The sequence below is a fragment of the Orcinus orca genome, chromosome 7, assembly GCF_937001465.1.
Source record: "Orcinus orca chromosome 7, mOrcOrc1.1, whole genome shotgun sequence".
Lineage (NCBI taxonomy): Eukaryota > Metazoa > Chordata > Mammalia > Artiodactyla > Delphinidae > Orcinus > Orcinus orca.
This window is the reverse complement of record NC_064565.1, coordinates 47,529,177-47,553,771: the sequence shown is the minus strand read 5'-3', so window position 1 is coordinate 47,553,771 and position 24,595 is coordinate 47,529,177. Positions and strand designations below refer to the sequence as shown.

Here is a 24,595-nt window from a genome sequence, read left to right as displayed (position 1 = left end):
AGTTTAAGTATATCCTGTCACTCCCTTCTTTTTTTTTTTTAATTTATTTTATTTTATTTTTTTAATTATTTTTGGCTGTGTTGCATCTTTGTTGCTGCATGCGGGCTTTCTCTAGTTGCCGTGAGTGGGGTCTCCTCTTCATTCTGGTGTGCAGGCTTCTCATCGTGGTGGCTTCTCTTAACGTGGAGCACGGACTCTAGGTGCGCAGGTTTCATTAATTGTGGCTCGTGGGCTCTAGAGTGCAGGCTCAGCAGTTGTGGTGCACGGGCCTAGCTGCTCCACGGCACGTGGGATCTTCCTGGACCAGGGCTCAAACCCATGTCCCCTGCATTGGCAGGTGGAATCTCAACCATTGTGCCACCAGGGAAGCCCCACCACTCCCTTCTTGCCTGCAGAGTTTCCACTGAAAAATCAGCTGATGACCTTATGGGGATTCTGTTGTATATTATTTTTTGTTTTTCCCTTGCTGCTTTTAATATTTTTGCTTTGAATTTAATTTTTGTTAGTTTGATTAATATGTGTCTTCGTGTATTTTTCCTAGGATTTATCCTGTATGGGACTCTCTGTGCTTCCTGGACTTGGGTGACTGTTTCTTTTCCCATGTTAGGGAAGTTTTCAACTATAATCTCTTCAAATATTTTCTCAGACCCTCTCTTTTTCTCTTCTTCTTCTGGGACCCCTATAATTCGAATGTTGCTGCGTTTAGTGTTTTCCCAGAGGTTTCTGAGATTGTCTTCAATTCTTTTCATTCTTTTCTCTTTATTCTGCTCCTCGGCAGTTATGTCCACCATTTTGTCTTCCAGCTCACTTATTCCTTCTTCTGCCGCAGTAATCCTGTTACTGATTCCTTCTAGTGTATTTTTCATTTCAGTTATTTTATTGTTCATCTCCATTTATTTGTTCTTTCATTCTTCTAGATCTTTGTTAAACATTTCTTGTATTTTCTCAATCACTGCCTCCATCCTATTTCTGAGATTCTGGATCTTGACTATCTTTACTATCATTTTAGTATCATTACTATCATTACTCTGAATTTTTTCAGGTAGATTGCCTATTTCCTCTTCATTTACTTAGTCTTGTAGGTTTTTACCTTGCTCCTTCATCTGTGACATATTTTTTTGCCATCTCATTTTTTTTTTTTTAATGAGTCAGGATTGTATAAGACAGGATTTAATAAGACAGGATTGTGTTCCTGTCTTACTGGTTCTTTGGCCTGAGGCTTCCAGTACTGGGGTTTGTAGCTATTGAGTAGAGCTGGGTCTTGGTGCTGAGATGAGGAACTCCATGAGACCTCACTCCGATGAATATTCCCTAGGATCTGAGGTTCTCTGTTAGTCCAGAGGTTTGGACACAGAGCTCCCACTGCAGGAGCTTCGTCCTGCCCCTGGGCACATGATCCAAGATCCCACAAGCTGCCTGAGGTGACAAAAAATATATAAAATAAAGGAAAAAATAAAATTAGACTAGGAAACTAACAGATTTGTTAGGAAGAATATAAAAATATAGATGAATCAACAACTGGAAGGTACATCAGTACCACAGTAGTAAAAAAGAGGAGGAGGAAAAAGAAAAAAAAAAGGAGGGGGGAAAGACCTTGGTTGTGGAGAGCGGGGCCTAAGCAAGGGTGAGGTTTGGGTTGTGGTCGGGGCCAATGCTCAGGACCCACAGGGCTGGAAAAGGCCCTGGGGGCTGTGGGGGGTGGGACTTAGGCTCAAGGGACAAAAGGGGCCCAGTCGTGCCCCCCACCCCTGGTCTCAGAGGGCAGGGGACCTCACCTGGGAGCCCAGCAGGCTTCCTGGGCTCAAGTAGGCAGGGCAAATGCCCTCCTCTCCTCTCCTGCTCCTCCAGTCTGGGAGGGCCCCTCTCGCCTACCTCTCCTGATCTCCCTGGCCTCCCTCCTATGCCCTCAAGAACCCACACAGCCTGGATGGGGTTTGGAGGGGGGTTACCAGCCTGGGAGCTCAGCAGGCTCCCCGGCCCTAGTGGGCCAGGCGATTACCCTCTGCTCCTCTCCCGCTCTTCCCAGAGAGTTCCTCCTGCCTGCCTCTTCTGATCTCCCCAGCCTCAGGGGCACTGATCCTATCTGGCCTCCACTTCTCCTCCCCACTTAGTCCCCCTGCATCCTACTGGTTCACTTTGGGGTTCTTCCCATCCCCTTGGGTGTCAGAGTCCCTCACCAGCAGCCAGCACGTGCCCTAGTTGTGGGGAAAAACTAACTCTGCATCTTCCCACACTGCCATCTTGACTTCCATATATCAGTCAGCAACTGACTGCTAATTGCATACCAGGGATATGTTATAGGTGCTTTGCATGTATGAAATAATTCGATATGCAACAACAACCCTATGAGATATGCACTATTTTTAGCTGTGTTGTGTAATTGGGAAACTAAGGCACAGGAAGGTGACTTACCTTGCCCAATATTACACAGCTCATAAGAACCTAGATTTAAAACCAGGTAACCTGGCTTCTGAGCCCTGAACTCTACTGCCTCCTAGTCTCAGGATTTGCCAGTCTGGCCATCCTCTGATGTCACAAATATCTAGAACTATGCTGAGAATCTATAGGAAATGATGGGACATAGTCACAAGTCAGGCATGGGGACTCTTCTTTGGATTTTTACCCGGGTATGAACTCAAATGTATCATAATGGTGTGATTTAAGAAGTGCTGAAAAAGTCCCCTAGGAGCCCCCATTATCTGGAATAGATGCTAAGTTCCTTTCAATAGTTGAAGCACTTATGAAAATGTGAATCCTCCAGGAAGGCTATTCCCTTTAGCCATCATTTCCAAGGTCTATTCCATAGAACTTTCTTTCCCAAGATCTATTCATGCACCAAATACTGTAGTCCCAGCTAGTGAGTCTAAAAATAAGGCCTCACTTCTTTTTTATATATAAATGGTTTTGCCATAACCACCATCCAGTATTTTTACCTGTTTCTCTTCTACACGTTTTCGGAAATGCCTGCATGTTACACAAATGCGTCCTGGTTGAAGCTCGTCATTGTAGACAGCCCTGTGGCTCCATCCACAGGTCCACTGCTCAGCAGATCATCTTTTGCCATCTCATATCTGGCTTCACTTAGGCAGTTGCTGTTCTTCCTTCAAGCTTTGCTCCAAGCATGAAAACAGAGAATTTCCTTAATTCCACACACTAATAGCCTGTAGCAATTCACAAGACTTATTGAAGGCTTGGAGGCTAAAAGGGGATTATGATCAGAGAAATAAGGAATGAATATACTAGTTGTGATCAGAGACCAACTCTTCCACAGGTCTCCCACCAGCCACCATTCTCCTTGGCATTGTGTGCCATGATGTGGTAGTGGCCAGCCAGCCTATATCCAGGAGGGAACCTGTGTGCCTCCTCCACCTAGAGGCCAGCCTCCAACAATCTCAGTCCCCAAGGGATGAAACGATTCCACCCCTTTAGAGTCTTTCCAGGACTACTGATGGGGGTAAGGAAAGAGGGCTGTGGGGAGGTGATGCAGAAAAAAGTGAAAAATCCATCCCTTCCCAATGGGGTTGACTTGCCCCAAGTGCTCACAAAGTACCCATCAGAAGCTAACACTCAGTGCCTTCTTCAATGAACTATTCATTATTGAACAACACCGTGTTGGGTACACCAAGAATTCACTGCACCAAACCCAACCTGTTACTTTCCAATCTCTTCTCCAGCATGCTGTGAACACTGGTCCAACCCCATACCTTCTGGTCATGGTTCAGTCACTGCCCCAAATCTCCTATAAGCAAATACCTAGGCAAGAACACACAGAGCACTCAGGAACAAGGACAATGTTCAGGCATAGGGTAGTCTAAATGTAGATTTAGAAGAAAATAAAAATAGTTCTTAGTTCTGCTAAAAAATAAATCCAAACACATTACTAAATGAAACTTAATATTTCAATTTGAAGCATCTACATTTAGTTGTTTCTACTGTATTCAGGTCTTCCAAAAAGAACGGTGATGTATGTATATTAAAAAAAAAAAAAACCCCGCATGCTGTAATATTGTGCATTAAAAGTAGCAGAAAGCAAGCAAGCAAGCTAGGGTTAGAGACAAACGACTCCAAACCCATGCAACTTTGTAACCAGAACACTAACATCAACATAAATGTTACCTGGGGAATTAACTGGGACCACACAGGAGACTACCATAGTGAAAGAAAAAACCCCAGACACAGCAGAGAGGAAATGCTGCTAACACCTCATTTAGAGCACAGGTGGTAGGTGCTGAGAAATGCCCTTGGAAGTGGGCCTCTGAGCTGGCAGTCTGCTTTTGTGGTGGGGCTGGGAGGCAGCATGAGTTCAGGCCATGGCCGCCAAACTGAGTAACCCCAGCTACAGCAGGGCCGCAGGCTGCCAGCTCTCCTCATCCGTACCCTTTGCAAAGAGTCAGATTTTCTCTCAACCTGTTCTTTCACAGAGAGTGAAGTGGTTTCAAGTGTCCTATTTGTGGGGAGTCTCCATTTCACCTCCTTCACTGTGCACAGACTAAAGGCCTGGGCTTTGGTTTCTACACCTGACTCCATGCCTCCTCACTCCTGCCCCCTGGAACAGAGGTCAGCAAACTTTTCTTTAAAGGGCTAGATAGTAAGTATTTTCACCATTGCCAGTCATATGATGTCTATCGAAACTGCTCAGTTCTGCTGTTGTAGTGCAAAAGGAGCCGGAGACAATATGTAAACACTGGGCCTGGCTGGGTTCCAATAAGACTTGACAAAAACAGGAGAGGCGATTTTGGCTCCCAGACTGTAGTTTGCTGACCCCTGACCCAGAGAAACACCACTTTCTGTATTGTGTGTTCATCTGCTTCTGGGATATGGGCTTACTCTTTGTGTTTTCTCTCTCTTAAGGATTTCCCCTTATTTCTTGTGAGCTTAATAAGATGTTTTAAAGTGTCTTTGTGTGATTTATCCAGATCTGGGTGTTTCAGGGTGGTAGAGGGAGTTTTGTAAAACCTAGTTCTCCATCCCGTTGGAAACAGAAGTCTGGTATGTCTTTTTCTCTCTCTTTAATGTCAATTTTCAGTATTATGTTTTAGATGTTCTCCCATAAATAGGATATAGCTGGATTTTGTTTTACTTTTCAATCTGATAGTCTCTGCCTTTTAACTGATGAGTTAAATTAGTTTACATTCACTATGATTACTGGTATCTTTAAATTTATTTTAGTCACTCTATATTATATTTTCTATTTATCATGCTATTTCTAATCTTTCTTTTTCTTCCTCTTTCTTCCTTCTACAGCATTAATCAAGTTTTCCTTTATTCTGTCGTTTCCCCTTCAGTTGTTTGGAAATTCAACATTTAACTACCGTTCTGTGGACAGTAGCCTTTATATTTTAAATATGCACAAGTAACTTAATAAAGTCTAGTGTCATTACAACCTCTACTCTCCTCCCAGTGATGGTGGGCCTGTAGGACCCTCCACTGATCACACTTCAGTTTTCCATTTTAATTTTATCTAGTTCTGGGTTTTAATCCCCCAAATTGATATTTCAGTCACTTTTTACCAATTTCATTTCTCATCATAGCTTCTTGCATTCTACACATTCTTCTGAGCTCATTTCCCCTCCGAAATACGTTTAATCTTTCAATTAGTTGTACTTGCACTTCCCTGGTGGCGCAGTGGTTGAGAGTCCGTCTGCCGATGCAGGGGACACGGGTTCATGCCCCAGTCCGGGAAGATCCCACATGCCGCGGAGCGGCTAGGCCCATGAGCCATGGCCGCTGAGCCTGTGCGTCTGGAGCCTGTGCTCCGCAACGGGAAAGGCCACAACAGTGAGAGGCCCACGTACCCCCAAAAAAAAAAAAAAATTAGTTGTTCTTTCAGCAAGTATCTAAGTGTAGGGAATACTCTCCACCTTTGTTTTTTTTTGTTTTTTACATCTTTATTGGAGTATAATTGCTTTACAATGGTGTGTTAGTTTCTGCTTTATAGCAAAGTGAATCAGTTATACATATACATATGTTCCCATATCTCTTGCATCTCCCTCCCTTCCCACCCTCCCTATCCCACCCCTCTAGGTGGTCACAAAGCACCGAGCTGATCTCCCTGTGCTATGCGGCTGCTTCCCACTAGTTATCTATTTTACGTTTGGTAGTGTATATATGTCCATGCCACTCTCTCACTTTGTCACAGCTTACCCTTCCCCCTCCCCATATCCTCAAGTCCATTCTCTAATAGGTCTGTGTCTTTATTCCCGTCTTACCCCTAGGTTCTTCATGACATTTTTTTTCTTAGATTCCATATATATGTGTTAGCATACGGTATTTGTCTTTCTCTTTCTGACTTACTTCACTCTGTATGACAGACTCTAGGTCCATCCACCTCATTACAAATAGCTCAATTTCATTTCTTTTTATGGCCGAGTAATATCCCATTGTATATATGTGCCACATCTTCTTTATCCATTCATCCGATGATGGACACTTAGGTTGCTTCCATCTCCTGGCTATTGTAAATAGAGCTGCAATGAACATTTTGGTACGTGACTCTTTTTGAATTATGGTTCTCTCAGGGTATATGCCCAGTAGTGGGATTGCTGGGTCATATGGTAGTTCTATTTGTAGTTTTTTAAGGAACCTCCATACTGTTCTCCATAGTGGCTGTACCAATTCACATTCCCACCAGCAGTGCAAGAGGGTTCCCTTTTCTCCACACCCTCTCCAGCATTTATTGTTTGTAGATTTTTTGATGATGGCCATTCTGACTGGTGTGAGATAATATCTCATTGTAGTTTTGATTTGCATTTCTCTAATGATTAATGATCCACCAAAGAACTGTCAACAGCTGCCAGCTTTTCTCTGATGCACCTGCTAGTGTTGGAGGGTCTCCTGCAGAGGTGGGGGATGCTGTGGCTCACCGAGGGGATAAGGACACTGGCAGCAGAAGTTCTGGGAAGTACTCCCTGGCGTGAGCCCTCCCAGAGTTCCACCTTTGTTTTTTAAAAAGTTTTTATTTTGGGCTTCCCTGGTGGCACAGTGGTTGAGAGTCCGCCTGCCAATGCAGGGGACACGGGTTCGTGCCCCGGTCCGGGAAGATCCCACATGCCACGGAGCGGCTGGGCCCGTGAGCCGTGGCCGCTGAGCCTGCGCGTCTGGAGCCTGTGCTCCGCAACGGGAGAGGCCACAACAGTGAGAGGCCCGCATACCGCAAAAAAAAAAAAAAAAAAAAGTTTTTATTTTATTATTCATGCCTGAATAATATTCTACCTGGGTGTAAAATTCTGAGTTGACAATATTTTTCTTCATGACTCTAAAGATATAATGTCCTAGATAATCTAGGATCTTTCAGATTCTGTGGCTGCTATTGAGATGTGTGTTATCAATCAAATTGTTCATTTGTAGAGAACCCCTCTCTTTCCTTTTTTGTTTACTTTTAACATTTTCTCTTAGTTTTCTTAGATAACTTTACTACAATATTCCCATGTGTGATTTGCCTTTATATTGTGCTTCTCGAATATTTATGGCTTTTACCAATTCTGGAAATTTCTTAATCATTATGTTTTTGAATATTGTCTCTTTATTGTTCTGTGTACTCTTTCTTTCTAGAACTTCTTTTAGAAATTTATTAGATATTCTCATTTTTTTCTCTTATGCTTCTTACTCTTACTTTTATATTTTCCATCTCTATTTCTGTGCTGTATTCTCAGTTGTTTTTTCAGTTCTATTTTAAAGTTCACTAATTCTTTCTTCAGCTGTGCCTAATCTTCTATTTAACTCATCCACTGAACTTTAACAATTACAAATTTTTTCATTTTTGTAATTTTCCAATTTTGAAATGTTTTGAAATTTTACATTTTATTTGGAAGTAAAATCTGGTTCTTGGTTTAATATAGTGGTTCAGACCATATACTCTGGTGCTATAGACTGAAAGTTGTGTTCCCCAAATTCATATGTTGAAATCCTAACCCCCAATGTGATGGTATTGGGAGATGGGGCTTCTGGGAGGTGATTAGGTCATGAAGGTATAGCCCAAATGAATCAGGTTAATGCCCTTGTAAAAGAGACCCCAGATAGTTCCCTTTCCCTTTTTGCCATGTGAGGTTACAATGAGAAAATGGCCATTTATGAACCAGGAAATGGCTTCTCACCAGACACTGAATCTGCTGGCACTGAACTTGGTCTTTCCAGCCTCCAGACAGAGAGAACTAAATTTCTGTTGTTTATAAACCACTCAGTTTATGGTATTTTTGTTATAGCAGCCCAAATGGACTAAGACATTTGGATAGAGAATGTTTTTGTACAAACTTCAGCTCTGTTTCTTATTAGACTTGTGACCTGGAGCAAGTTACTTAATCTCTCTGTGCTCCAGTTTTCTCATCTATAAACTGGTAAAATAATAATACCTCATAACACAATATAACAGTGTTGTTTGAGGATTAAATGAATTAGTATTTGCAAAGCATTTTTAAATTAAAATTGGAATTTATTTTATTTATTTATTTTTAAAATTTGTTTATATTTTTGACCATGCCCCGCGGCCTGTGGGATTTTAGTTCCCCAACCAGGGATCGAACCTGCGTCCTTGGCAGGAGGAAAGCCAGGAGTCCTAACCACTGGCCTGTCAGGAAATTTCCTTGCAAAGCATCTAGAAAAGTGGTCAGTGCTGTGCTATTATTATTATCATCATCAACATCATTCAAAGCAGTCTTTTTCCATTTCTCATTTCTGTACTTCAATTACTTCTGTTACAGCTTTAATAATTTTAAAGATATTCTCTTTGGTAGTCACTTTCTATATCCCATCTAGTAACTCAAATTCTTGAATATAATCTTCCTGTATTTTATGACCGTTTACTGTGCCTCACACAAAAATTGTTACGTACTTATTCTGTGACTTTTTATCATGAGCCTCATATTCAATGAGGCTGAATATTTTGTGAAAATGCCCTGCCACCTGTCTGTGTCTGTTGTACCATGTAGTTTTGCTTTTACTTATGCCAGGAGTGCCAGGGACATCTCTGTTCATAACCTAATTTTCTGTTTGTATTTTGAAATGGGGTTTCCTGGAATGCAATATAAATTTAAACTCCAACCCCGAGTAAGGATCAAGCATGGATTTTGTATCTCTCAGGGAATTACATGTTTCCCCCCACAGGTTGCCTAGACAGAGGCAGACTAGATTTACTAGGGTCTCCTCTGCAGGTGGGCAGATTTTTTTCTCTTGAGTCTTAGTCCCAACTCCTCACCGAAAATGTATCTACGTAAACTTTAATTCCAAGCCTCCAGGCTGTCAGGTCACACTACTCTGGCTTTAAGTTTCTTCCTTCCTGTTAGCATCTTTTGATTCTCTTCCAGAAATGTTTTATACAGCGTTTGCAGGTGTTTCCGGTGCTTTGGGATATGTTAGCTCTCCATCTTGCAGAACCCTCAGTAGACTTCTTTCTTCTCACAACATTATTTCACAACTGTCTTCCATCCTTACTAGTCCCCTTCCTTCTCAATATTTCATTTTTCATCTTATTATCTTCCCCCACTTCATACCAGTTTCTTTTCTTCCCTGGTAGTATATTTCGATCCTAGAGAGTCCCATATGTGCTATGACAACCTGAAAAGATAAATAGCCTTAAATGGTCTTTTACTGTCATTGAGATGCCAAAGTATTTATACCAAGGGCAATGCATATTGGGTTGTTGCAGGCAGTTTTCATTTTAGCATCACAGACTTTGATCCTATAGGAATATTTCCTGATTTTGCTCTTCTTCTCTCTACTGAGTGTTTTAGATTTCATCATTGTTTTTGATAGCTATTGATGTGTTAGTCATATTCTCTTACTGCATTCCTGACTCTGATAAACTGTGCTTTGAAAAATAACCTTGGTTAATTATACTACCTTGAGGAAGAGTGCCCAGACTGGCTGATACAAAGATTCAGGCCTCCTTGGTAGATATATTCCTATATTGAAGATGAGAATATTAGGCAAAACAGTCTCTCTACTGGTAATCATAACCATACCCAGCTCCTTGCTCTGATTTCTCACTCACCAGGCAAGCTTCTTAGAGCCAATGTGACTCCTTCTGTAGAACACAGAAGCCCGTGTAGATTGCCAACCAGCAGGCGTGATTCCATCAGGCCATATCGCATGAACTTTCTTTCCAAAAATTAGGAAATTAGAATTTGGTATTATAAAAACCACAATACAGACCTCATTGAGCTTTTACTTTTTATTGTAGTAAAATATACTTATCATAACATTTACCATTTTAACCTTCTTTTGAGTGTACAAATCAGAGGCATTAGATACAGTCACATGGTTTTGTAACCATCACCACTATCCATCCCAAACTGAAACTCTGTACCCATTAAACAATAACTCTCCCTTCCTCTTTCCCTCAGCCCCTCATAACCACTTCTTTCTCTTTGAATTTGACTATCTAGATACAATAATTGCCCTTTTGTATCTGCCTTATTTCACTTAGCATAATGTCCACAAGGTTCATTCATGTTGTAGCATGTGACAGGATTTCATTGAGCCTTTACTTTTATTTTTAAATTTTATTTATTTATTTTTGTTTGGTTTACTCTAAAAAATTTTTTTAATTTTTAAAGGTTACTTTCCATTTACAGTTATTAAAAAACATTGGCTATATTTCCTGTGTTGTACAATACATCCTTGAGCCTATTTTATACTTAACAGTTTGTACCTCCCATTGCCCCACCCTTATATTGCACCTCCCCCCAACCACCAGTTTATTCTCTACATCTGTGAGTCGAGCCTTTACATATATCCTCTGGGAGATAGAAGATTCTTTATTAGCCACAAAGCCATAAGGAGTTTTATCTAAATAGATACTGAGATCACTGCTGACATCTCTCACTCATCAGCCCTTTAAATGCCACTCTCTCCCACAGCTACTGCTCTGGCTCTGTCATGTTTGAACTTTCCTTAGCCTTTTAGCAAAAGAAAGACTTTGGAAGCACATTATCTTCACATGAGAAGGGAATTTTTATTCTGAAGTACATAAGCTGTTTAACTTATTAGGTGAAAATTTGAAGGCACAGACCTTCACAGTAGGGGAGCTGCCTAGTCTAACAAGAAAGCAGTGTCTCTGACAGCCCCAGCTTATCTTTACTCCATCTCTGCCCTGTGAGATGTGCCCTTCTACTGTGAGAGGGAACTAGTCACGTCCTGGTCACCTACACCAGGTACAGTTTTTTGTTACCAGTAATTATCTCAGCCTTACTCCTCCTCCTTCCTCTTACCCCTTCAGACTGCCAATCAGTCCCACTCTATGTGTTTCAGCCACTTCCCTTTGCCTGGGAATAAGGTCCAAACTCCTTACTCTGACTTTTAGGGCCTCACATAATAGAACCCCAAATCACCTTTCCAGATCCAGCAAAACAGGATTCTTTACTATTCTTATATATGTCCTGTATTGTCCTCCTTTGTCTTATTTCATGCTTTTTCCTTTGATGGCAACACCCACTTTAGTTTCTTTCAAAATTATGGCCCTTAAATAAAGTTCATCTCAAATATCCACCTTGTCCAAGGAACCCTTTCAAATTTTTCCATCTCCATTCAATCATTTCCCCTGGTAAGTCCTTAGAACACTTTTATTTCCACCTCTCTTTTCAAGTCTATCAGATTATCCTTGAATTGTAGTTATCCACACATTTGCCTTAGTGCCTCAAACTTAGTAGGCTGGGAATTGTCTAAAGGAGGTGACTGTGTCTTGCTTTCCCACAACACCTAGCGCTGTGACTTGTGCAAAGTAGGTCCTTTATCAATATATTTGTTCTATCATTTACATGTTAACTTAGAGCATGTCCATGGCACTGCAACCTTGAATCAATCATGGAACCAGTTCTAGAATAGGTGTGACCTCTGGAGACCAAGGGGAAGGAAGGAGAAGGTAGGACCAGGCAGTGTAGGAGGCAGATCTGGCTAGTAGATTCGTGTCCACTGCTGATTATTTACCCAGAGTAAGTGGGACATGGGTAACATTTTGTTTACCCCATCATTGGTTCCTGTTGGTTACAATGTCGGGAGGAAGTGCAAATGCAAAGGACCTTAAACTCAGATGAAGAAATAAAGTTGGGGCTTCCCTGGTGGCACAGTGGTTGGGAGTCTGCCTGCCGATGCAGGGGACGCGGGTTCGTGCCCCGGTCCGGGAGGATCCCACATGCCGCGGAGCGGCTGGGCCCTTGAGCCATGGCCGCTGGGCCTGCGCGTCCGGAGCCTGTGCTCCACAGCGGGAGAGGCCACAGCAGTGAGAGGCCCGCGTACCGCACAAAAAAAAAAAAAAAAAAGAAATAAAGTGATATGGAAGTAAAAAGAAGAATCCAGATTTTTAAGGATTTGTACTTCCTTTTTTAACAGAGGAGAGAGCAAAATCAGATTACTCAGATGATTTCTGTAACTCTGAAATGTCCCCAGTGCTTCACAATGTTAATGATTAAGTTACTATAGAGAATAACAGATTTTCTAAGAAATTTTAGAAATTTAGAAAATAAATAGACACAATCTTAAATTACTACCTTCTGGAGGGTAATTTTTGACTAATCCTGTACAAACTAGATGATACCAGTTTCTAGATTGTTTGCCTGATGATTTTTTAAACTATGTTATACTTACAAAAATAATGTCCAAATCATATTTAAGGTTTCAGGGGAAAAGGTGATTTAATGGTGGGCTTTTATTCTCAAGTTAAAATTGCTATGCTCAGTTTTTAGAAAAATAAATGTTAAGTTGATTCCAGACTGAGCAACACCTATTTAGGAGGAGTGAAAAAGCAAATAAGAAATGAGGAATGGGCTTCCCTGGTGGCGCAGTAGTTGAGAGTCCGCCTGCCGATGCAGGGGGCACGGGTTCGTGCCCCGGTCTGGGAAGATCCCACATGCCGCGGAGCGGCTGGGCCCATGAGCCATGGCTGCTGAGCCTGTGCGTCCGGAGCCTGTGCTCCACAATGGGAGAGGCCACAACAGTGAGAGGCCCACGTACCGATAAAAAAAAAAGAAAGAAAGAAATGAGGAAAACCCTTGAGGAGTAAATAATGAAGCAGGTTGCAAATTATAAGTATTTTTAGTTCTTCATCTTAGGAGACATTGGATGGTAGACCCCCACTGGCCAATATTTTAGAATTCTTAAGAGATAGAGAAAGTCCAGGAGAACTGAGGAAAGAAATGTTTATAGAGTTTCTTTATTTTTTAAAAAGGACAAAGAGAGACCCTAATAACTAAGGATTGCATTTACTTAAGCTCTGATCCTGAGATGAAGATTGTAGATCAAATCCTCAAAAAATCTACTTATGGTATAGACATCTAGAGGCACACAGGATCCTGGAGAGGAACAGGGTGGCTTTATGAAACTCAGTATGTCAGACAATTTTAATTTCCTTCCATGACAGGGTGATGGAACATGTAGCTTGGAGGCAAGCAATAGAGGCCATTTATCTGTCTTTTACTCAAGCTTTCAATTCTATCATACATGGGATGCCCAGCAGCCAGCCAAGAAAGTGTAAGTTGAACACCATGTTTTTCAAACTGCAAGTCCTGGAGAGTTCCAGGAGAATTTTAAATACAAGCATACATTCTTGAATAGAGGGTTATATCTTTTTTTAAAGTGCTCTAGCAGTTAAGAAGAAAAATACTAACTTCTGTTTTACAGTAAAAGAATTATAATTGAAAGATCTGCATATAGAATGACTTTAGCTTCTTACATTTTTCTGAATGGTTTTTGGTCCCCAGATGTATTTTGGAGGCTGTATTAATGGATCCCAGCAGGAACCAGATGGTACAATTAAACTGGGGAACTGAGAGAATTTCCTGAAAGGACTATCCACAGAGGGGCGGGCAGGATTTAGGGAACAACAAAGGGTGGTGTAGCTGGAACAGCTGTTACCAGCCCTGATGTGAGGGGTCTGGAAGGGAGCAATAACCAGAACCTAGAGGACAGCAGTATGACTAGGGCCATCCAGAGGGACTGTGGCCTGTGGTAGGGGACACAGGTATCCTGCCATGACTCAGCCCAAGGAAAGTGTGCAAACCCATGAAATTATATGCAAACTCAGGGGTATACATGTGAATGTGCATTTTTCTGCTGAGCAGGTCCATAGATTTTTATCAACAGTCTCCAAAATGAATCCCAAATGTTAAGAGCTATGTTTTTAAAAGAAGGATATAAAATTTAAACTCACTTTGTTGTATTTCTGAAGTTGATAGTTTGTAGTCCTTGTTAAGTACCTACAGGGTGCAAAGCACTAAATAACATTCTATAACTGGATAAAAATGAACCAGGAGAAGTTATTGAGTGTATTTTGGACCAAAGATTGTGTTTTACTAAGATTGTGTTGTGTGTCAATGGTCTAGTGTGTTTGGGAGTAAAACATGGAGCAGAGGAACTGGTCTGGCTGTAGCAAATTACAAGTAGCAAATTACACTGAATAATATACACATGTTACTTGGAAAGGTTGGTCAAGGGATAGCATTTGGGCAAAATTAACTTGACAGGTAGTCAGCTATGTATTTGCTTTAATTGGTTGATTGATTGTGGTTTTGTTTGTTTTTTGGGTTTTGTTTATATATGTACACACACACGCGTGTAGTTCATATATATGATATATGTCTTAGCTGTGGGTACCATAACAAAATAACAATGACTGAGTGGCTTAAACAACAGAAATTTATTTTCTCACAGTTCTGGAAACTACAGGTCCCAGACCAAGATTCCAGCTGATTCCATATCGGTTGAGAGCTCTCTTCCTGGTTTGCAGATGGCAACCTTCTCACTGCATCCTCACATGGACTTTTCTCAGTACATGTGTACAGAGAGAGAAAGAGAGTGAGCTCTCTGGTGTCCCTTCTGATAAGGACAGTAATTCTATCAGATCAGGGCCCCATCATGTGACCTCATTTAACCTAATTCCTTATAGACCCCTATCTCCAAATATAGCAACACTGAGGGTTAGATCTTCAACAGAAGAATTTGGTGAGGGGAACACAAAAGTTTAATCCATAACAATATATATAAATATATTAATATGTATAATTAATTCACTTTTACTGTGTCAGGCACTGTGCACGTTGCTGGAGATATAACATGGTTAAGATATTGTTCCTCTTTTTGGTGAGAATGCTAAAAATCTACTCTTAGCAAATTTCAAGTGTACAGCACAGAGTTAAACTATAGTCACCGTACTGTACATCAGATCCTCAAAACTTATCATCTTACAACTAGAAATTTGTACCGTTTGACCACTTAGACCAACATCTCCCCATTCCCTGCCCCCAGCCCTTGGTAACCACCATTCTACTCTCTGTTTCTATGAATCTGACTTTTTTTTTGGATTCCACATGTAAGTAATACCATACAGTATTTGTCTTTGTCTGGTTTATTTTACTTGGTATAATGCCCTCCAGTTTCATCCATGTTGTCACAAATGGCAGGATTTCCTTTTTTTAATGGATAAATAATATTCCATTGTGTGTATCTATCTATCTATCTATAGATAGATACAATGCATTGTGTGTATGTGTATATATATATATATATGTATACACACACACACATACATATACATATATAACGCACACATATATATAAAACACATTTTCTTTATCCATTCATCAGTCAACAGACACTTATGTTGTTTCCATAGCTTGGCTATTGCATGAAAGGTAAGTAACTGTGTGAGGTGATGGATGTGTTAATTAACTTGATTGTGGTAATCATTCCACAATGTGTATATATTATCAAGTCATCATATTGTACACTTGAAAATATATACATTTTAGCTGTCAACTATACCTCAGTTAGAGAAAAAAGATACTGTTCTTTTTGAGGAGTAAGAGTCAAGTAAAGAGCTTGACCTTTATATAACTAGTCCAGTGGAGGCACCATTGAAAGACTTCTAGAAGTTCAGCTGGAGGAGTGCCTACCAGATTCCCAGACTCTTCATTCTTTTAAATCAGTGCCTTTTGACCCAGGCTGCACATCACCAGGGGAAATTTTTTTAATAGGGTTTCCCAGTCCCACTTCCAGAGATTCTCATTTAGCTGGTCTGAGATGGGGCCCCAAATGGTGGTTTTTGAAGGCTTCCCTGCTGACCCTAACGTGCAGCAGTGTTGAGAGCCACCTGGAGTAAAGGCACTGACACACACACCCCTCCCCCACCCCACACCCCACACTCACCACTACACTACACTACACTCTGGCCTCTTGGAATCACGGCTAGTTGTTCTTCTTCTGATGATTAGTTCACATTTTGTCTTAGAGATGCTGTAAAATTTTTCTCTTTATGAAGCAGCTGCTAGGCAGCCCAGAGTCAATTCAGCGCCTCCTGTCGGCAGGTGCATAGACTGTATGCGATGCATCTTGGTATTAGCTTCAGGCTTTGTGCCAATGATGCCCCTTCCCTTCCCTTTTCCTTTTTCTTTCCCACTTAGGTCTAATTTGTATTATCTTGATGTGCTTTTATTTATCCTTGTAAACTGTCTCTGATTCTTTTGGGGAAGAGGGAGAGATATGGATTTATAATGAATGAATGAACAAAGAAAAAACACACCAAAAATACATGCAACACCCATACACAGAAATCACCAGAAGAGTTTTTGCAAGCCTGTCTGTTTCTTGAATAGATTTCTAGGAGGGCGAGACTGAATGAGTGGAGAAGGTGGGGTTAGAGGTGAGGTGAAGAGCTGGCTCCCAGACTTAGCGCAGGAACAGGTGAGTAGTGACTGAATGCCTGCATCTGACAGCACTCCATGGCAGTCGAAGGGTAGAAGGAGGGCAGTCGAAGGGAGGCATGAGCCTCCCAAATGAAGACAAGCTGGGAAGCCATTATCCAAGTTCATGAGAAAGGACAAGTGTTCTCAGCATAGCCTACAAACGAGGACACATTGATATCTTCCTAGTGCAACCCTAGTTCTAAGGGAACTAGATGTGATGAACTGAGGGGGAATTAAACTTGGAGACCTTCCTGAAGGAGGTGAATCTAGGGTTTGGTTTTGACAGAGGGGAAAGACATGTGCTATAGCAGAAAGCAAGAAGTTCTAGACATCACCACAACTCTACACTGATGGTACAGAGGACTTTCCACCCCGTAAAATGAGATGTCCTGGGAGGGACAGCCAAGGAGAGCTGAGATGACAAGGGACTGAATAAGGAAAGGATAAGTCTCGTAAAGACTAGAGGCATTTTAGTGAGAGTTTATGAAGGAAATGTATGAAGCGGATTCATTCTTCATTTAACAAACATTTACTGAGCACCTAGAATGAGACAGGCGCTATTTGGGTGCTTGGGGTACAGCAGTAAATAAAACAAATGCAGTCTTTGTCCTCATGAGCCTTATAGCCTAGGCACATTAATTCTATAGAGACACAAATCATGACATAATTGCAAGCGGTGATGAGTAATTTAAGGAGGCTGCAGAGGGCGTTGTGGGAGGCTGTGGGTGGGGCTGGGAGGAAGCTGGCTTGAGGAGCAGGAGGGCTGTCCACTGGTGGACAGGTTGGAGAGCTATCTAGGAGAATCAACTCATAGGTCTTGGCAATTGTTTGGATGTGGGAATGAGGAAGGCAGATTTGTCAAAGAGGTGTCCCAGGTTGCTGGCAGGTGCGTGCGCATACACACACCCTTCCACAGGAGCTGAGGGGAGGACTGACTGCCATTATTTCTTTCTTCTCTCTCTCATAACCTCTCCTCTTCTCTCAATAAAAAGGAAAATAAGATTTTCCAGGCACAGGTAAATAAATGTTCATATTGAAGGCTTACGGAGAACAGTCTGAAGTAGTTTCCACCTGGTCTAAAAATATATATGAAATACAGTGAAAACCACACTAATGACCTCAGTGTTATTCTACCTTACTTTTAGTTCTGATGCTGGTATTTGATGGTGAATTACTGGGATACTTTAAAAATTGCACTCCAAGCATATCTATTGCCAAAAAAGTTCCCAAACTGATGCTCCTCTCAGGAGATTGTTTATTGTCTTTGATTACAAAGAGACAAAAGAGGTCTCTCTCATGGTTGGAATTAAATTTTATTTGAGCCACAACAATATAAATATATGTACACAATGTTACATGCTATTCAAGATTGTAAGCTCTCCTCCACCCTTCCGCCATCCATGCTTCCCAACTCTTAAGTGTATCAGCCTTAGAAGAACCCCCCAGGAGGCATCAACTCATACAGAGCAAGGTGTATTCCCTAAGTGACACCATGCCTGCCAGAGGGTCAAACTGAATAGGGGTACAGGTTGGGTGCAGGCAAGACCTGCTTCAAAGTCACACGAAAGGATGACTTTAACATCTTAAACGCAGGTCTAAATTCACTTGTTATTAATTCCTCAGCCTATGAAGTTAATATTGAAATGAAATTTTAAAAATACAGCCTCGGGCTTCCCTGGTGGCGCAGTGGTTGAGAGTCTGCCTGCCGATGCAGGGGACGCGGGTTCATGCCCCGGTCCGGGAGGATCCCACGTGCCGCGGAGCGGCTGGGCCCGTGAGCCATGGCCACTGAGCCTGCGCGTCCGGAGCCTGTGCTCCGCAACGGGAGAGGCCACAACAGTGAGAGGCCCGCAAACCACAAAAAAAAAAAAAAAAAAAAAGTACAGCCTCTTCAAAATGCATTTTCTTAAAAGAAAAAAAAATTGCTAGAAGGTGATTTAATCATTTGTGATTTCTGAAGAAAAATGAAGATCTTTCTTTGCATTTCCAAGGGTTTTCATTTGAAAATCAATGTGTGATCTAGAGTTGTTACTTTTTGTGATAAAATCACAAACATGGGCAAACCTAAGCCTCTAACCCTATTACGTGGTGCACTGAAATCCTGCAGGGGAAAAAAAAGAAGTATGGTCACATTTCCCTAAGTGTAGCTTTTTCATATAGACCTACATTACACTGACACTTTTTTTCTGTAAATATTTTGAATATGCATGATCAATTTCTGTCACTTGTCCAACATCTAGAAGTGCCTGACAACGTTCTAACATGAATTTCTGGATGAGTTTCAGAAACAGAGTGACGGGTAACTGTATCCACAAGTGGTTGATCTATTTTGATGTGAACCTAATTAATGCTGCATATGAAACTCCAAATGTCACAGTACAGGAGTTTTACAGTTTTAATTATTAGACTGACTTAGCTAACTCATTCTAAAATGAAATTTGAATTTAATTTAATGTAAGTTATTAAACTCTTTTACAATAAATTCTTTTTTTAAGAGAAAGGGTTGTATAAAATCATTCAATTATGATTTTAGCGTGTGGATGAGAACTATATAAAAATGCCACAAATAATATATGACTTCAACATTATGACTGGAACTACAAACTTGCAGGGAAGGATTGGGCTGCCCAGCTATGATGTCTGGTCACGAAGTCCAAGCCGCTGTTTGATGAATCTGGAGATTAGGAGCTGAGGCCGTTTCTGGTACTCCACAAGAACATCATGGGGAGAGTTGATCTGGTCGCATTCAAGTCTGTTGAGAAGTGTCACACAGACCACAGCAGCTAGAAGAGCAAATAAGACCATTACCAAACAAATGGGTTTATCTTTTGCATAGAAACATTAACCAGACACCCCCGTGTCCCTAGCACATGTACTTTGTGTTGTTTTCCTTTTACATAAATGCAATCTACTGAACCTTCCAGATTCCATATGAATTATAATTCATATTTCTGTGGACTCCCACCAAACACTCCACCTAAATAAGTTAATTGAAATAATTTTCAGCACTCTCCCTTCTCCTTTCCCCTATAATTGGCTACATTAAGGCTTAGAAAAGATTTGTGTTCAAGATAAGAACAAGGAGGGATCTTTGCCATCCAAGATACACAAACCTCCAGCTTTCTATCCCATTTCCAATTCTTAGAGCAGGCTTTTCTTTTTCTTTTTCTTTTTTTAAACATCTTTATTGGAGTATAACTGCTTTACCATGGTGTGTTAGTTTCTGCTTTATAACAAAGTGAATCAGCTATACATATACATATATCCCCATATCCCCTCCCTCTGCGACTCCCTCCCATCCTCCCTATCCCACCCCTCTAGGGGGTCACAAAGCACCAAGCTGATCTCCCTGTGCTATGCGGCTGCTTCCCACTAGCTATCTATTTTACATTTGGTAGTGTATATATGTCCATGCCACACACTCACTTCATCCCAGCTTACCCTTCCCCCTCCCCGTGTCCTCAAGTCCATTCTCTACGTCAGGCAGATTTTTCTTACTTCAGGATATAACTAGAGAGCTAGCCATTTTTTTCCTGAGATGACATTTTACTCCTTGGTGCAGTGTTTTGAGTTTGCCTACTGGAGAGGGAAGTAAATAGAGAAGAGATATGGCCACTAACCTTGGGAAATAGCAATAAAGGCGAGTACTGACTCTTTTGAAATCTGAGAAAAAAAAATGAAATGATATGCTTAAATGAAATGATATGCATAAATGATATGCTTAAGAATCAGCTCCATGAAGGAGCACATTTATTAGCATTTAGTTTCTAAAGAATGAGGACAAAATCTTGTGATAGTTACAAAACTAGGGGGAAAGAGCAAACATCTTTCTTTTAAAAAAAATGAAATTCTCATTTTTGAAAACACACCATAAAAGCGGCGTCTTTGGTTTGTTCCAGCAAGAACAAGAAAGAGACATTGGGTCCCCTGCAAATTCTTTATCATCAGTTTCACATGAAATCTTTGATTTCAAGGAATGTGGTTATACACATTGAAATCAGTGACAACCACTTTGAATTGATAGCAGTGTCACAATCTCTGTGTTCATCTGCATCATTTTAAAAAGGATTTCAGTGGATCTGGGATTAGATGTAGCTACAGTCACAAGCTTTGAGGTCATGAAGATAAAGTTGGGTTTGAGTGTGATATTTATTTCTTTGACTTCTGCACTATCTCAGACTTCTGGATTTGAGAAGGCGAAATGGACTGTAATCATAATAGATGCTATCTTTTTTGTTTGGTTTAGCTCTTGCTATATGCTGGGTATTTATGATAACATTTAGACCTCATAGCTGTGCCATGAGCTAGCTCTTATTTTTATCCCCTTTGGACAAATGATGAAATGAGGGCTTAGGGAGGTAAAATGGCCCAGTAGGACACAGCTAGTAAATAACCAGTCAATTCCCAGCTTCATAAACTGCTGAGAAGACACTCTACCTCCCATCTCTCCTCCTCTGCACATGGCGAACCATAAGGCAGACAGATCAGTCAAACTGACCCTCCTGTTCAGTGAACTGAAAAGCAATTGAAAATATCCAACTTGAGCTGAGTCAAGTATTTTCATCACCTAGTACCCTGTTTATTCAAAACTCATTCAGTTGTAAAGCAAGTTGGCCCAACAGGTAAACAAGTAAATGGAAGAGCTAGAAACTTCCTTGGCTTTTCAAGTTAATGATCAGGAAGTCTGTGATGGCTGACATGAGCTGGTGGTAGCAGGGAAAAGATGAAAGTCCTTCTCTAATCCTTCACTTGGCAGAAGGATAAAAGGAAACACGTGCTCTGTACTTGTCAAGGAGCGGGAGCTGACTTGACTTAACGTCTTCTCCGGCTATTTCAAGGGTGAGGCCAAAGAGGGACAAGAACAGGTCGTCGCGATCTCAGTGGTGTTTTCTTGATGCTAGAGGACCCATTAACAAGCAGCCTGTAATAATCTTGTCGTCTAAAATTACTATTTCCACAAGCAATTAAAAGGGACTAATTTACCCAAAACAATTTGTCAAAGTTAAGCCTGACAGCTTTGCTACCATAATCCTCAGGTTGGGCAGGGAGGATGGCTCCTGCAGAGAGGCATTCAGTGACCTAGCTGTCACCAAGGAGGTTGTCAGCTAACTGACCTCAGGCTGCAATGGGATGGGAACACACCAGTGTTAACGTGAAGCTCAATGTACCCTCGGCCACACCAGGAACTCCCAGTGATTCTAACTCTTTGATTGTTTTTGGTCCCTTTGCAAATCTGATGAAAGTTGTTAACTGCAACCTCTTTTCACAAAAATACACATACACACAAAATATTGTATATAATTTCAAGGGTTTCAGGGCTCCTGAAGCCCACCCTGAATTATTAGAAATTATTAGAAATCTATGGTCCCCCATGGATCCCTGCTTTAGGGGATGTATTTTTGGATCACCTCTGTGATTCAGAATGGAGTTCCAGGAAGGTTTTCCCGTGAATTGTAGGCAAAGGCAGCAGTGTGAGGCAGAAACTCCCTGTGCACAGCAGAACCAAACAGGGCTGGGTCTCAGAAAATGGCAAAGCAGCAAAGGTTGGCTTTGGAGTGTCCAGCCTGGCCCTTAGGACTGCCCCTCTCCCACCTCTCCCCGGCCCTTTACAGGGAGCCCTTCACTTCTCAAGGTCTGAGCTTTTTAGGCAGACCCCATCTTTATTCCTCAGGTGCCTGGTATATAAAACACAGAAACCTCAACAACCCAGAACCTTTGCACTTCCTCTGTCTCCTCTGAGACGTCTATCTCAGGCTGTTGACTGCTAATCAAAAACCAAGTGGAGAAAATTTATATTCAAAGGATCTGATCAAAGCTAAGGAGCATAGGAACAAGTTGTTCGTCTAGACTGGCATTTCTGAAAATGTGCTCCACTGGCCACTTGCGTCAGAACTAGAGCTTGTTAATAATGCAGATTTTTAGGCTATATCACAGACATACAGAAAAAGGAGTGAGGAATAAGAAAGGGCAGTTAATCTGTACTTAAAACAAGAAACTCAGTTAAATTATTTGCACATTGATATTTGACAGCTATTGCGTTAAAGACTTTAAACTCTATCCTGAATTAAATTAAAGCAAATGTTCATACCTGCACCCTAGTACTTTAGGTTCCCAGAGAACCAAGATTTAGCATTAACTCTATCAAAAATTGTCCCATATCTTTTATAAAAGTGTTACTAAAGACACTGTCGATGTAATATAGCTGATAATTTCACTTAAGTTTAACATTTGGATAACGTTTTTATGACAAACCTTAAATGCTTTCTTTATAAGCTAATGAGAGCTGTGTAACTCAAAGTGTTTCCATTTTCAACTTGGCCTCTAGGAAAGTCAGAACTAAATCTAAGTATTTAGATTTAGTATTGCCCTACCGGGTAGCTCTTTGATATTGAGAGCTCCCCATCCACTCCCTTAAATACATGCCTCTTATTCTCTTTACCTTTGCTTAAATTATTTATACATTCATCTTTTATTGAAAGCTGCTGCTAATGCCTTTTAGAAAAAGGAGAAAGTATAAGTAATCTGTCGATAGATAAATATGATACTCTTTTATACCTATGGAATAGTGCCAGGAAAGGGGGTGAGGAGGCAGGAGATAACAGGGCTAGTCCATCTTCGTTTTGATCTGGCTGTGTTTCCTTAGACAGGTCACTTTTTACTCTCTGGGTCTTATTTCATTCTCTGAGAAAGAAGCAGGTTGGACCTCAAAGGTCTTGCTCAGCTTCTGTGCCTCACATTATCTTGGTATGAGGACCATGCTGTCATCTCCAGGAGGTCCAGCTGCAAACTTGGGGACTTGCGCTTCTGCTGGGTGCTGGACCTCCAACCAGAGATGTGTCAGGATGGGCAGAGGATGTGCCTGCTGTGCTAGGGGCAGAGGCTCCAACAGGGAGAACCCAGGGAGCCCCACTGAGGTCACAGGTGGGAAGAGGCAGGTCACAGGTAATGCCAACACACAAAAAGTTGAATCTGTGGCCCCAAATCATTCTCTAACATGTGAGTGTGTTGGTACAGGAAGGCAGGAGTAGGATAGAGGACAGGAGAGTAGAATTAAAATGAATCAAACAAAACTCTAGACACAGACCTTGATTTAAAATATGTAAAAACCAGCAAAGCAAGAAGAAACAATTTTTTAAAATCCTGTCTTTATAAGCGTAATAAATGAATTACTTACCATTTATGCTTGATTTCCCAGACACACTGACTTATTTTCTTGGTAAAATAATAACTGTGCATACTACTGAATAAGTATCAATGTAATGCTTTATTTGATTCCAACACTAACCATCTTGGTATGTGGTTAGCCCTTAGGGGATTTGCTTTCTTTCTAAAGTAGCACAGCTAACTTTTAAAATAGAAAAACCTGCAGGGTTTTTTGTTTGTTTGTTTGTTTGGTTCCTCTGAATAGAGATCTGAACCTTGTGCATCCATGGGAGGCTGCTGGGAAGACTCAGCAGGGCATGGTGCAAAGGGACCTCAAGTCAGACAGAGCTCGGTTCCAATTCCAGTCCAGCTACTTCTTATTTACTGTGAGAACTTGGGAAAGTTATTTAACCTCTCTGAGCCACAGTATCTCTCAGGAGATACTGTGAGGGTGAAGAGCTGCAGTGGGTTGCCTTTTGCCTTTGTGTAATAATATTTCAAAACCCCAATTTTCCTCATTTTTGAATTAAGAAACAGTCCAGTTCCAGACTGAGTATAATCTTTAATCCTTGTTGTAATATCTTCTTTACTTTATCAGTGATCATCCTGCAGTTCCCAGAGCCCAATAGCCTTCATTTCTGGGACCAGCAGAAGGATATAAAATGGAATTAAAGCCAGATTCTGCTCCCTTTCACTGAGCTGTAATATTATGAAGACTGAATACATTCCCAAAGTTCCCAGTATCTGTCAAAAGAAATAACACTGAATTCTTCCATTACCCTTAA

General features: G+C 41.2%; 3 protein-coding genes across 7 annotated transcripts in view; 1 reads left to right on the top strand and 2 right to left on the bottom strand.

Annotated features, from left to right (window-relative positions):
* The window catches only part of PKP4 (plakophilin 4), a 961,933-nt gene that overhangs the window by 543,238 nt on the left and 394,100 nt on the right, over positions 1-24,595 (bottom strand). The gene's annotated exons all lie outside the window — the stretch shown is intronic.
* Positions 1-24,595, top strand: part of CCDC148 (coiled-coil domain containing 148) — a 338,775-nt gene that overhangs the window by 285,320 nt on the left and 28,860 nt on the right. The gene's annotated exons all lie outside the window — the stretch shown is intronic.
* UPP2 (uridine phosphorylase 2) overlaps positions 18,548-24,595 on the bottom strand; it is a 47,550-nt gene continuing 41,502 nt past the window's right edge. Inside the window, exons 7-8 of one of the 5 annotated variants that reach the window (XM_033400022.2) lie at positions 20,288-20,330; positions 18,780-19,450 (exon numbers count right to left, since the gene is read on the bottom strand). In XM_033400022.2, coding sequence (XP_033255913.1) covers positions 19,414-19,450; positions 20,288-20,330 — 80 coding nt within the window. In that variant the 3' untranslated portion in view covers positions 18,780-19,413. Of the gene's footprint in view, positions 19,451-20,287; positions 20,331-24,595 lie in introns of those variants that run through there. The other 4 variants (XM_004276788.3, XM_049712728.1, XR_004475144.2 and 1 more) reach the window with 4 other exon arrangements.